Source organism: Ailuropoda melanoleuca, chromosome 16 (genome assembly GCF_002007445.2).
Source record: "Ailuropoda melanoleuca isolate Jingjing chromosome 16, ASM200744v2, whole genome shotgun sequence".
Lineage (NCBI taxonomy): Eukaryota > Metazoa > Chordata > Mammalia > Carnivora > Ursidae > Ailuropoda > Ailuropoda melanoleuca.
Window position 1 is genome coordinate 89062181 of NC_048233.1, and position 13641 is coordinate 89075821.

A 13641-nucleotide genomic window follows, 5' to 3' on the forward strand; every position below is an offset into this window, starting at 1 on the left:
GGCCCGGTGGTGGCTCCCGCCCCGGCCCCAGCCGCGGCGCCGCAGGAGAGCGATGAGCAGGAGGCGGTCCCGCCGCCGCGCAGCCAGGAGCCCCTCGCCGAGCCGCTGCACTCAGGGATTTCGGGGCGCCCTGGGCCGGGCACTGCCGCTGCCACCGGTGGCGCCGCCACCGCCCCCAATGCCGCCGCCGCCACAGCCGCTGGCGGGGCTGTTGCTACCACCGCTGCCGCCGGAGGCGCCGCGATCAAGAAGCTACCCGGGCCTCTCATCTCCGGTGAGTCCCGCGCGGCCCCGCCCCGGCCCGGCCCGGCCCTGCTTTGTCCGGCCGGCCGGGCTCCCCCGGCCTCGGGGGCCTCACTTGGTCCCCGCCTCCTCCCGTGGCATTAAAGGGCCAGCAGCGCGCAGGGCGCGGCTGCGCCCGCACCCCGTCCCGCCCTGTTGTTGTGCTCCCGAGTGGCTGGCGCGGGAGGGATGGGAGAGCGCGCGCTAGGGCCCCCTTGGGCGCGCGATCCTCGCTCTGGCCGCGGGAGCCCCTCCCCGGGCGCGGCTGGCGCGGCTGGCGCGGCGCGGAGGGGGTTAAGCGCGGCGGCAGCCCCGGGGGGCTTGGCCGCGGGACAAGGAGAAATGCTTACACAGCACATTGCGCGGGCGACGTAAACAAAGCTGACCCGCCGCGGACCTCGACGCGGGCGGGGACGGCGCCCCCACCCCGGCCCCCTCTTGGGTTCCCCGGCTGACCCCGCCCTGACCCGCTGCGCACGCTGTCGCCCGCAGATTTCTTCGCCAAGCGCAAGAGACCCGCGCCCGAGGCCAAAGCGTCGAACGAGGTTCCTGCGGGATGCGCCGCCCCTGGCGCCGCTCCAGCCGTAGGCTCGGCGGAGCAGACCCCGCGCAAGCGGCTGCGATGAGGTGGGTACGGCCCCGCGCGCGCTGGACGGGGAGGGGTCGCCCCGCGGGGTCTTCGCGGCCACTCTGTCTGCTGTCGCTGACCGCGCCTCTCTCCCGCAGCGTCGCGCGTAAAGAGCCCTGAGGGAGCCCGCTGGGCAGCGGACAGGACAGGAGCGCGGGGCCTCGGCTGGGACCGTCCATGTAGCAGCAACCGGCGGCAGCTGCCACCGAGCAGCGTTCGGTTTCGTGTTTAAAATTTAAAAACTGTGCAATGTATTAATAACGTCTTTTATATCTAAATGTATTCTGCACGAGGAGTACACTGGTCCCAAGGTGTAAAGCTTTAAGAGTCATTTATATAAAATGTTTAATCTCTGCTGAAACTCAGTGCAAAAAAAAAAAAAAAAAAGAAAAAAGAAAAAAAAGGAAAAAAGAAAAAAAACATGTATATTTGTACAAAAAGTTTTTAAAGTTATACTAACTTATATTTTCTATTTATGTCGAGGCGTGGGCCGCTCTGCCACGCGATAGCTCGGTTATTGGTTATGCCAAAGGCACGTCACCGCATCTGATTATCGACAAATGTAAATTTATTTTTATAGCGGACTCTGGGGGGAGGGGGTCGCTCACAAGCTGTAGCTGCCGTACAAACCCATCTAGTTAGCAGTTCTCTTCGCGCTTTCGCTGTCTCTTTTTATTATTATGATTATTTTAAACTTGAAGACAAATCTGTTAAAATGGTTCCTGAGCCGTCTGCACCACTGCCCCGGCCCCTCGTCCGCCGGGTTCTAAATAAAGAGGCCGAAAAACGCTGCAAGTCAGCTCCGTGTGTGCGTGAACTGCCTCCAGCTTCCTTCTCTAGCACCCCCAGAACTTAGGGAGATAGGACAGTGGACACAGGGGGCAGCCCAGCTACTTTCTAGCCGTCCGCGCCAAAGCGACAGGGACTTTCTCCTGGTAGGGCAGGCCCACCACCACCTGCTGCAGGCCCCTAACTTAGGGATGAGCGGCCCCGCCCTCTCTCTGCCACCCCTCCCCCCACCCCCCTCGCGTGCGGGGCTGTGCGCCCAGACTGGGGGCGGGGGGGGCTTACTGCTTCCCCTGCTCGAGGGAAGCCACCCACACTCCAGCCGCCCTGGGCTGAGCCCAGATGGGACTCAGGTGGGCACTTGCGGGGGCTGGGCCAACGCCCATCCCCCTCTGACTACCGCGGCTCCGCGCCTGGGGACGGGGGCTTTCCATGCTAAAGGCCTCTCACAAGGTGGAGCCCCAATGGAACTCTGGGGTTCTCAGCTTCGCGGGGCCGGGGTCCACCAGGGTCGGGCCAGAAGACCCCCTAACGGGTTGCGGGCCTGCTCGCGCTCGCAGTGGGGGAGGGGCAGCCCAAAGGCCTGCGAGGGAGGGGGGCAGGGGAGGCGCCAGGGGCCAGGTTCCACCCGCGTGCACCCACCGGCCTTCTGGTTTCAAAGTACTCCCTTTCAGTCGAAAAGAGGAGGTTTATTTTATTTTATTTTTTTATAGCTGACCTATAAACCTCTGAAAATTATGGCTTACAATGGAAAGGATGACGCGAAGCAGCACCCGCTGAGGGCTAGCGGTATCCGCGGTATCCGCGTCGGTGCCTTGGGCCCGGAGAGGCGACTGAAGTTAACCGTTTTGGGGCCTCAGGCAGCACTGAACGTGGGATCAGGGACAAAGGCCAGGCTCAGCCCTTGAGTCCGAAGATGCATCTAGACTTGTAATTAACTTCACCTGCCCCCCAGTGCCTAGAAAGGCCTGGACGAGGGAGCTGGGGGCGGACAGGTCACTGAGAAATGACCCTGCAGTGAGAGTCGGGGGGCCCAGCCTCCTCCAGCTTGCTATCAGCCTGATTACAACCTGGGAATTAGGCCTGCATAGACCTGACATCAGGCTTCAAACCTCTCCCCGCACCCATCCGTGTGACCACGGCCTGGTGGAGAGGAAGGACGATGGCAGTGGAGGCATGAGTGGGGGGCTGCTGGGCCCAGCCCCGGGCAGAGAGGCCCCTGTCCTCTACCTAATCTGGCAGGGGAGGGGCCCCTCACAGTCCCCGAGCACAGCGTGTGCACCAGGGCTGCGGCCCACGCGTCCCCCTGCCTTCCTGCTGTCACCCAAAGGTGGCTTTCTCCACAGCAGAGTGAGGGCTGCCTCCCGATGCGAACAGTGCTATGGTTTCTAGAGATGGACCCCCTGCCCTCCAGCGGAAGCTGGTAGCAAACACCTAGAGGCTGCCCCCACTGGGAAAGAGCAATGGATTTGGAGTCACTCCAGTGACCCTGGGCCCACGTAGTCCAGGCAAGCCCTTCTTTCCCTCCGTGAGTCTCCGTTTCATGCTTTTGGTGCCCTGGGGTCGTCATAGGAGGACATTTTGGGCCCAATAACATCTGGTGGCCCCCAGCTCTCTTCTCATCTGCGCTTGTGACAGAGAGAATGGGCGTGCGCCCTGCTGTCAGGATGGGCCCTTTCCTCTCCGGACCCCCAGGCCCTGCCCAAGCCCAGAATAGCTGGGAGCAGGCTGGCAGCCAGCACGTGGGTGGGGGGCATGTGCCCTCAGTCAGGGGCGGGCCCCAGCTCCCCTGGGGATCTGTGATGATAACAATAATGTTATATATATAATGCAGCCACAGCCAGGACAACCAGCGTCAGGGCCCTAACGCACCGGCTGAGCGCAGGTCAGCCAGATCCTACCGTGCGGGCCGCCATGGGCCCGCTCTGTCCGAGGAGGAAGCGGAGGCAGGGGGCAGGCTACCAGAGGGAGGGCGAGTCACTGACCTCGGCAGGGCTGCCTTGCACCACCTGTCCCTCGGAAGGCAGGCACGAGGTGGGGAAGGGAGCCAGGCCCCTGGGGCTGCAGGAGGGGAGTGTGAGCTCACACGTACAAAGCCTGGATCGCTGTGCCAGGCACACGCAGTAGGCGTGCGGTGGGCGCCAGGGGCTCCGACGGTGTGTCTTCTGCCGGCTCCCCCAGACACTGAGCACGTGCTGCAAGCCAGGCACCGTGCTAGGCTCAGGCCATGCAGCAGCTTCCCGCGGACCGGACTCAGGGGACAGAATGTAGAGCCTATAACCTGCAAGCCGACCGGGCAGACCGGGCAGCGGTGGGCAGGGGGCTGCAGGAGGGGAGGGCATCGTGTGCGCAGGGGGGCTGTGAGTGTGTCTGAGCCGGAGGGTCTGAATGAGGCAGGAGAGCGGGGCGAGGGGGCTGCTCGGAGGTCTCTTCTGGCTCCGGGACCCTCGGCCGGCCTGGCCCGCTGCTGGGTGTTGGGCCCACACGCGGTTGTAACATTATTTCACGGGACAGTGCCTTCTGGGGTGTGGCTGCCCAGCCTCCCCACTCCCTGTCCTTTTCCTCTGATCTTCTGGACCCTCCTGGGTCTGATGGGCTGGAGTCAGAGGTTGGATTTTATCTGTAGGCGGTGGGGAGCCCCTGGGGTGACAGAAGGTGTTGAGGCTGCGGGGTGGGGAGGGAGGCAAGGGTCGGCGAGGGGCTCCGGTGGCCATTGGCAGAGGCACCCATTTGGGAACTTTGCCAAGGGCCTCCAACATGCCACACGCTGCTCTGGGCACCAGAGACATGGCGGTGAATGAGGGACCAGTCCGTCCCTGCTCGTGGGAGCTGCCGCTACAGCGGGAGGTGACGCCGTGAAACGTGTCAGGTGAGCTGGGCAGAGGGGGTCGTGTCGCCGGCCGCCAAGCTGAGACCCTGCGCCAGGGCAGAGGGCGGGGGCTGCTGTTAAAGCAGGCTGGGCCAGGCCGTCTCCCTTCAGCCCCCCAGCAGGTGACCTGTGAGCTTGACGGCGGGAGGGGGGCGGGGGGGCACGTGCCCAGAGGGTTAACTGGCAGAGGACTTGTGGGCAGAGGGCGCGGCCAGTGCGAAGGCCCAGAGGCCTGGAGTGCTCATGGAGTAATGGGCCAGAGGGGCTGGGGTGTGAGGTGGGTCCAGAGAGCCAAGCTGGACAAGCAGGGCGGGCGAGTAGGACTTGCTGGTGGGCTGAAGGGGGTGTGGGAAAACGGGGGGAGGCCTCTGTGGTTGGGGTTCCCGTAAGTGCGAATGGGGGTCGTTCTCAGAGCTGAGGAAGCCTTCACAGAGAGGGGGAGAGCAGAGACAGGGCCCCTTCTTTTGGACATAAGTTGTCATCCAGACCCTTCCCTGCCCCGATTCCCATCCTCATCAGGCCTGTGGACCCAGGACGTATGTTTAGTGCTCAACCCTGCCAAGGGGGAGTTAGCATGCACAGGTGAGGACGGGACGTTCAGACATGTAGGCCACGGGCCTGGCGGCCAGCCAGGACGCAACTCGCCCCTAAGCTCAGAGTGCTATCTCTTAAAAATACAGAATTATTAATGTATTTAATTATCATTATGTATAATATATACATAATCACATTATGTATAATATATACATAATCACATTATGTATAATGTAATTAATTATTAAAAATAAACCATTATTAACTGAAGTCGGTATTTTACATAAGAGGTCACTCCCGGTAGTGTGTGTCCTGCGGGTTCTGACAAAGCGTGATGACGTGTGTCCACCACCACAGTGTCACGTGGAGTGGGGTCCCTGCCCTAAACCCTCCATGCACCCGGCCTGTTCATCCCTCCCCCCCAAACCCTGACAACCACTGATCTCTGTCCCGTCTCCCTAGTTCTGCCTTTTCCAGAATGTCGCAGAGCCGGGGTCGTGGCGTGTGGCCTTCTCGGACCGGCTTCTCTCACCCGCTGGTGCGCGTTGATGGTTCTTCCGGGACCGTTCACAGCTCGAGAGCTCAATACCCTGTTGGCTGGATGGACCACGTTTTTTTCGTCCTCCTGCCTCCTGAAGGACTTCTTGGTTGCTTCCAACTTTGGACAGTTATGGATAAAGCTGTGCCGGTTTCTGGTGTGGACAGACATTCTTCACTCTGCTGGGTACATAGCGGGGAGCGTGACTGCTGGGCTGTGTGGGAAGATTGTGCTAAGTTTTGTAAGAAACCGCTGCCCCACTCTGCGCTCCCGCCAGCAGTGAATGAGAGTTTCTGTCCAACACACTGACCACTAGGTTTTAGGTGAATTAAAAAAAATAAAGAAAGAAAGAAAAAGAAACTTCACCACAATTTAGACACAGCAACGACAAAGCATAGTTAAAAATGCCCACAGACGATAGTGAGCATCTTGCGGGTTCCACCGGGCTGGGACGGAGAGCCTGAGCAGGTGGTCAGCTCCTGGTCCAGTTGGCTCGGGTGGATTGCATTGTCGTCCGAACATTTGCTGCCCTGCCTTGCGGGAGGATTCTACAACTCCGGCAGGTTGGGACCCGACTTGGCCACGTGACTTGCTCTGGCTGATGAAATGTGCTCCGCGTGGCGTGTGTGTGGCCAGGGGCTGCTGTAGGGTGCCACCATCTCCCCTCTCCACCAGGAGACCTGCAGGGTCCCGACAGAGGCTGCTCCTTCCCACGACGTGCGGTGCAGCCCAGCCGCAGCCCACGGGGGTGGGACGGTCACAGTGTGCAGGTGGCATCAGCCGTGGAGCTGTTTGTTACTCGGCCTGAAGCTACCGCGATGACTTTGACAGCTTCTTTCAAGACCCCAACTCACCGTTTTAGGTTTCCAGGAATGACACGAGGGCTCGGTGGCATCGTCATGGATGCTTGGACACGTGTCCAGGGGTGATGGAGACTCCTCGGTGGGCACTGCGCTCAATGCCTGCCGGGCGCTCGCTCTGTACCGTCTCGTGGAAGGGCTGGAGGCCAGGTCTTTGAGCTCGGCAGGGCTCCCCATCCCCTCTGCTGTCTTCTGTTCTGTACTGGGTGTGCTTTAAACGGTGTCCGGGAGGGGAGGCAGAGAGCGGCCGGGCGGAGGGGCTGCATGTGGACAAATGGCACGTGGTGAATGTGGACATTTGCACGGCATGAGACAGCCACCCCGATTCTGCCCACATTGCTGCGTGTGATGGCCATGTGTTCATCTCCACCGCCGGGATTAATCCCCCTGAGCATTCCTGGGGCAGCAGAACCACTAACAAGCTTCCGAATGAATGAAACCCCACGCAGTCCCCCTCCCCTGTCCCCTACCACTGCGCAAAGTGGCTGGGCTGTGCTGGGCCCGGGCTCTGGAAGCCGGGCTCACGTCCACAAGCCACAGCGTGGACCGGCGGTGTCAGTGGTGGGACTAAGGCATAGATCCACCTCTGCAGGGGGCCTGGCAGCTGGTGGCTCGAGTGAGGTGCTCTCCAGGGCTGGCTCTTGGGGGGAGAGAGCTGTCTCAGCCAGAGTCGGAGTTGTGACCCCTTCCCACAGGCGCCCCACCTCCAATGACCAGGAGATGCAGGGGACAGAGCCCGGCCCCTTGCCTGGAGCACACAACTCCAAGCGACGGTCCCAGGGCTCCCGGGGCGTCCATCTCCCCCTCCCCCAACTCTTCCCTCCCCGAGGCGTGTGCCCAAGAGCATCCCTCACGGAGCCCCTGCACCTGTATGCATGCCCGCGGACACACACAGAGACACACACACGTACACAGATGCACACAGAGGCACATATATAGACACACACACGTTCAGTAATTTTTTTTTTCTTTGACGAAGGAGGGAAAACATCAACTTTGGGACTTGGGCACAGACTTGAAGACGGAGCCGTGTGCCCACGGGCACGACTACGAAGGCCCAGCATCCCTTCCCGGTGTTATTTAAGCCCCGGTGTGAGTGTTCCAGGGGTGGTGGAGACGCAGTTGATATTCGAGATATGCTCTCTGAAATACGAAATGGAAAGGCCTCGGCGGCCCGAGTGGCATCTGCTTTGATCTTAGCTGGTGTCTGGAGGCCCTCGGGTGGGTCCTCCTCAGGGCGGCTTCCATGCCAGCAGCCCTGAAGCGGGAAAGCGACGGTACTCTGCCGTGCTGGGGGCGTAAATTCAGGTGAGCACGGGTAGCCGGTACCTTCTCTTCCCCTGGCACGAGAACACCTGTTCCAATTATTTCCCGCCAAGTAAGAACTACCCCGGTGCTTCGTGGTTTGAAACAACGGTCTTGTTTATACCCATGATGGGGCGAGTCAGGAATTTGGGAAGTGCCAGCAGGTAGCTCGGCTCTGTTCTGCGGGCGTCAACGAGGGGCTTGACTCGGGGATGGGGGGTCAACCTGCAAGCTGGTTCACTCCCGTGCCTGGCCTAGCGGACGGGCGGCTGCCGGGGGGCCTCTGCCCCTCCTCCTGGGGCTGCTCCACGGCCCCCTGGGGCTTCCTCACGGCGTGGCTGCGGGGTCCGGGGGCACCGTCCCGGGAGCCGGCAGGAGCCACGGCCACTGCCCCCGCCTAGCTGCCCCCCTGCCCCCGTCACGCAGCAGCACCTGTGCCTCATGCGGCCGAGCCGTGACTTCGGACGCTGCCGGGACGCAAGGGCGGGCCCCTGGGCTCTGCTTCTCCAGAGAGCTCGCGGCCACCGTGCCCACCGTGCCTCCTGGAGCCCCGGGCCCCGTGCCCAGCACGCGTGCAGGTTTACTGCACGCACCAACGATTACTTCGACTAGAATCAACCTTGTTTTCCTTTCACAGGGATTTTCAGGAACGCAGAGAGCCGGGCCACGGAGTACCCGCTGGGTGTGAGCTGAAGCACCCCCAGGGCTGGGGTGTCCTCCGACATCAGAGCTGGGCGCAGCCCGGGGCGGAGCGCTGTGCTCGTGTGTTCGGCGCGGACCCCTTCTCTCCAAGGCCGCGGACGTGGCCCCATGACGACACCTGAGAAGCCCTCTGCCTTCCTTTACTGAAGGCGTGTGCATTTACATACGTGTACGGGTGTGCATGAGTCACACAGTAATGTATGTTCATATGACGCATGGATTATGCACACACATACACGTGCACAACACACACACTATTACCCCCCCACTCTGTGTATTACACACACACACACTGTTACGCGCACACACACTGTATTACACACACTGTGTTACGCGCACACACACTGTATTACACACACTGTGTGTTATGCGCACACACACTGTATTACACACACTGTATTACACACACACTGTGTTACGCGCACACACACTGTATTACACACACTGTGTGTTACGCGCACACACACTGTATTACACACACTGTATTACACACACACTGTGTTACGCGCACACACACTGTATTACACACACACTGTGTTACGCGCACACACACTGTATTACACACACACATACATTCACACACTTTCTTCTCATTAACCTTGTAGCTGAGTGTGAACTCCCTGAGCAATAGTTACGGTACCGTTGCAGGTCCTAGAAGATCCCAGCGGGAGCTCATCCTCACGGGCAGAGTCACGGAACAGCGCCGTGGGCTCCGTGGACTCAGCGGCTGGTGCCGATGGTCATTAACATTTTTCCAATCTTGATTTGTTTCCTCCTCCAGCTTTGAACTTTTTTTAAACTGGATCCTAGAGCCCATGTCCTCCCACGGGCACATCTGTCCTTGTAACGGGAGCGGGCCTTGTTCCCGCAGGTGCAGCCTGGACCCACTTCGCCAAGGGGGTGCCGCTCCCTTCCCCGCCTTCCGTGGTCCGCCTTCCAGCTTCGACCTGGAACCGTGCCTTTCCACCTTATTCCAGAACACTGTGGCTTCCAGGGAAGGCTCCACGCTTTGTTTGAAAACGACACAAATCTGCTGCTGACCTCATGACTTGCCAGGTTCCCCGAGACCCCTCGTGGGGACCCGTCCAATGATGTCTTACGTCAGGTAGTCATCACCGCCAGGAGGGCCTCGTTGCTTTCTGGCTGCTTCTGTGGCACACTGCCCACGGCGGACAGCCCCTGCATGTAGAGGCCATCCCACGGTTGCCCTGGAGCCCTAGAGTGTCAGCCTTTTGCTGCTTTTTGGGACCTCTTTTGAGCCATTGGCCCATCTCTGGTGACCGCAACCATATAACATGGAAGTGTCACACGGACGCACCATTGTGCGCAGACCGACGGCAGAAAGCACGTCTGCAGAGAGCTGACGGGTGACTGTTCGGCCACACAGCCTGGCCCTTCGAGCACAACGGGGTCACGTGGGTGGTGCGTGTGTGGACACAGATCATCTCCCCTCCCCTTGAAAGTGCTACCCCCCTGAGCCTACTTCCCAGAGGGGCTCCTGCAGCACCGTGAGGCAATCATCAGGTGGTCTTGGTGGGCAGGGAAGCAGCAGGCGTGGGGGAGGCGGGGGGTGTGGGTGGGGGTCATGACCAACACTGGCTGTCTTCCTGATTATTTTCCATTCCAGACTTCCCCCTCCTTGCTGGGCTCTGACCCTGGCCCCTACTGGTCTCTCTGGGGTGGGGCTTCTCCATGGTGAGGGAAGCAAAGGATGAGCCCCCTCCCCTCTCTGAGCCTTGGTTTCCCCTCTAGGAAAGAAGAGCGGGGGGGCCCCTGAGGCCCGTCTAGCTCAACATTCTTCGGGTCTCTGAAGCCCAGGGTGGTTTGAAATCCGTATCCCTCTGGGGCTGGTGTGGACCCCACCCCTTGGCCCTCCTGGATTCGGGCTTGGAAGACCTCATTGGCCCCTGTAGTGGGAGGGAGCCCTCCACCCTGGAGCTCCTGGGCTTTGATTCTAATGGTCATACGGTTTATTACCCAACACCAGCACTTTACTCTCGGCCCCGAGAACTGGCCGTGGTGGCAAAGCAGGACAGCAGAGGCCAGGGGGAGTCCACCTGCCACCGGCTGTCCACTGACGGAGGCTAGGTGGGTCGGGTGTTGCTCCTTCAGGTGCACCCCCAGCAGGCGGGGCCCAGAGCGGCTGCGCCACAGCCTCAGCCACGCCAGCACCTGGCTCCGGCCCTTGTGGGAGTCTGCACGTGGGTTGAGACAAAGGCAAGTGTCTGTCTTCTCTGTTGTCTGGTGCAAACCTCCCCCTGCTTTCCTGTGCCAGGAGATCTCTTTTTGGTCTATTATACCCCAAAGGGGCAGGGGCAGGGGCAGGGGCTGTGACCTGTGTGACAGCACCTGGTTCCCAGCCTGCTCTGAAGATATTCCCACTGGTGCTGCTGGTGCTTTAAGCCCAGAGCCCTGTGTCTGAATGAGGGAGAGAGAGAGAGAGAGGCAGAGAAAGAAAGAGAAAGGGAGAGAGAAGAGAAGAGAAGGAAAGGGAAGGGAAGGAAGGAAAGAAGGAAGAGGGAGGGAGGGAAGGAAGAAGAGTGGAAAGAAATGGAGGGAGGGAAAGAGAAAGGCACCATTTCATTTCTGTTAGTTTTTTCTTTTGGTGCCTCCTTTCAGGGGTTTTGCTTTTTCAGTCTTCACCTGTCGCTTTGGGGGCTCCAGGAGCCCACTTATGGAGCAGCCTCCAGCCCCCCACCCTGCTGGCTCCTGCACCTCCCGTGACCCTGTGGCTGGCCCCCCGCGCTCTCCTCTCCCGCTCCCCAGCTCATCCCACCTGGGAGGCAAGATGAGCCAAGGGGAAAGCCATCAGAAAAATGGGGCACATGGGTTTTGGGGAGGCAGACCTGTGTGAGTTTCTGGGGAGAGATGGCCGTCCCAGGGAGGCACCTTTCGGACAACCTCAGGCTCAGGTGGGCGGGCTGCCCCTCGGAGGCCCTGGGAGAAGGTGGGGAAGGTGGGAGGAAACGGGAGCCGCTGGGCTGCGCATGGGAGGAAGGAGAACCGGCGTCAGGGCGGGGCGTGAGGAGGAGAGAAGCCACGCAGCCTGGCTGGTAGAAGTCACTGGAGGTCAGAAATGCCCAAGCAGGAAATGAGATGCAACTTGTAAAAGACATCAAAGGAAATGGAAAACATTCTTCTAATATGTCATGGAGAAGAGAGGGAATGGGGAGGATGCGGCCCTTTATTGGGGAGGGGAGGGGGGGGGGGGGGNAGGAAACAGCAGCTGATTTGGGTGTGCCCACCTTGCAGATACCCCAGAGGGCCCTGGTGCCAGGCCACATCCAGGAGCCCGCATCCAGTCCCTTCCATGGAGAGAGAGGCAGTGTCCGTCCAACGGAGGGGATGCTGCCATAGAGGGAGGTGCTTGCCTCAGTCCTTGTCCGCAGCCGGGAGTCACGCCCACCCCTCAGGTCCCGCCCATCTCCAGTTCCACCTGAGGTTGGCTGTCTGGAGCTGTGCCCCTAGGGAGCCTTTGCCGCGGGTGCCTCTGAGTGCCCTCCAGGTGGGAATGCAGACCCTGCAATGGCTCCTGACCGCTTTCTGCTTGCCCACCTCCCAAGGAAAGAGATTTGCGGCCACCAAACACGTTTGCAGTAACATCTGGGGAGTTACGAGCCTCCATCAGGTGAAGTGGTTGAAGCCTCCACCCCCAAGACCTGGGCTCTGATGAGTGTGTGCTGGAGAAGCCTTGCCTCACCTGGCCTGACCACCCCACCCCCAGCTGGGGTCCACGAAGGTGACCACNGCTGGGGTCCATGAAGGTGACCACGGGCTCCACACTGGTTCTCTTCCTGATAAGGAGAAGTTGGTGCAGGGTGCACATGTGAGCGCCAGGAGGTTAGAGCGGCGAATCCAGGCTCCTGAGAGTGTCTCTCCGTTCCAGCTGAAAGCCTCAGCCATCCTCTGAAAGGGGCAGTGGCTAGGCAGTGCTGGGAGGAGGGGGGCTGGCGCCCAGGACAGGGCTGCTGGCTGTGACAGGGACAGGCGGAGTGTCAGTCCCTGCTTTTAAGGGTTAACAGGTCCCCAACTGGGCTGGGCCTTACGTGGCCCAATGGGGCTGAGAGCAGCAGCCTCAGCGGAGCAGAGCTGTTTTCTCCGGCCCGGGGGGAGCCTGCGAGCTCTTCGTGGAGAGGGTGCTTCCCCGCTTCCAACCCTGCGAACTGCAGCGGCGGTCAAGGCTGGGGTTCAAAAGTTCAAGGATTTGGTTCGAAGGCAGCAGGAGTGGGCACCCCGCGCCGGGAGGGGCGGGAAGCCGCCTGCTGGGTGCGTGGCCTCGTGGGCGTCCCGCAGGAGGGACCGCGCGGAGGGTCCCGGCCACCCGAGGGGCCAGCACGCAGCCTCTACGGAGGGGCCGCAGCTGCACACGGGCAGGCGGGAGCGCAGCGGTGCCGGGTGACCCGGCCCGGACTGACGGCGGACGCGGGACGGCGGGCGGAGCCTCCCCCTCTGGCCACGGCCGCTAGGCTCGCGGGTCCGCGGGGAGGGGCGGGAAGGCAGCTGGACGCGGCGGCGATTTATGGGCCTTTCAGGCGAGCAGGTGCCTCCTCAGGCCGCCCATTGTCTCGCCAGGCTCACAATGGGGCCGCCGCCGCCGCAGTGCCGGCCCCCACCGCGGCCCGAGCCCTGCACGGGCGCGATGGTACCGGGTGGCGCGGGCCGGCGGTCTGTGCGCCGTCGGTGCGTCCCTCCGCGCGGCCCGTGCGCCTGGCGTTGGGAGCAGGGCCCATGCGCCCGGCGTCCGTGCCTGCGCACAACCCGCCTGCCAGGCCTGCAGGGACTCCGCGCGCCGACGGTGCGCCCTTGGCCGTGGCGCCCGCTCCTCCTGCGCCGTCGGGCACCCGGCTCGCCTGGCTGGCACGGCCCGCGCCGCTGCGTCCCGGGCGCACACACAGGGGCCCATTCTTCCCGGCTCCGCGCAACCATATGGCAAATCCGCGTCGACACAGCAGCCCCCGCTCATTCAGGCGCAGAATGTCCCGCAACAGGGAACAATCACAACTCTGTTCGCGTCTATTATGGATGCGAACGGGCGAGAAAAAAAAAATCATTTAACTCCAAGAGATAGCCAGCTAATTACCAACCATATGTGAGCCCGGGGTTCAAAGCGGTGCCGAGGAGTTCATTCGGAATCGGG

The 13641-nt window shown here is 61.3% G+C and overlaps 1 protein-coding gene across 3 annotated transcripts in view; it reads left to right on the plus strand.

Annotated features, from left to right (window-relative positions):
- Positions 1 to 1266, plus strand: part of CDKN1C (cyclin dependent kinase inhibitor 1C) — a 2275-nt gene extending 1009 nt beyond the window's left edge. For all 3 annotated transcript variants that reach the window (XM_034646015.1, XM_034646017.1, XM_034646016.1), the window contains 3 exons: positions 10 to 274; positions 775 to 909; positions 1009 to 1266. In XM_034646015.1, the coding sequence (XP_034501906.1) occupies positions 10 to 274; positions 775 to 908 (399 nt within the window). In that variant the 3' untranslated portion in view covers position 909; positions 1009 to 1266. The remainder of the gene's footprint in view (positions 1 to 9; positions 275 to 774; positions 910 to 1008) is intronic.
- Positions 1267 to 13641: the final 12375 nt, after the last annotated feature.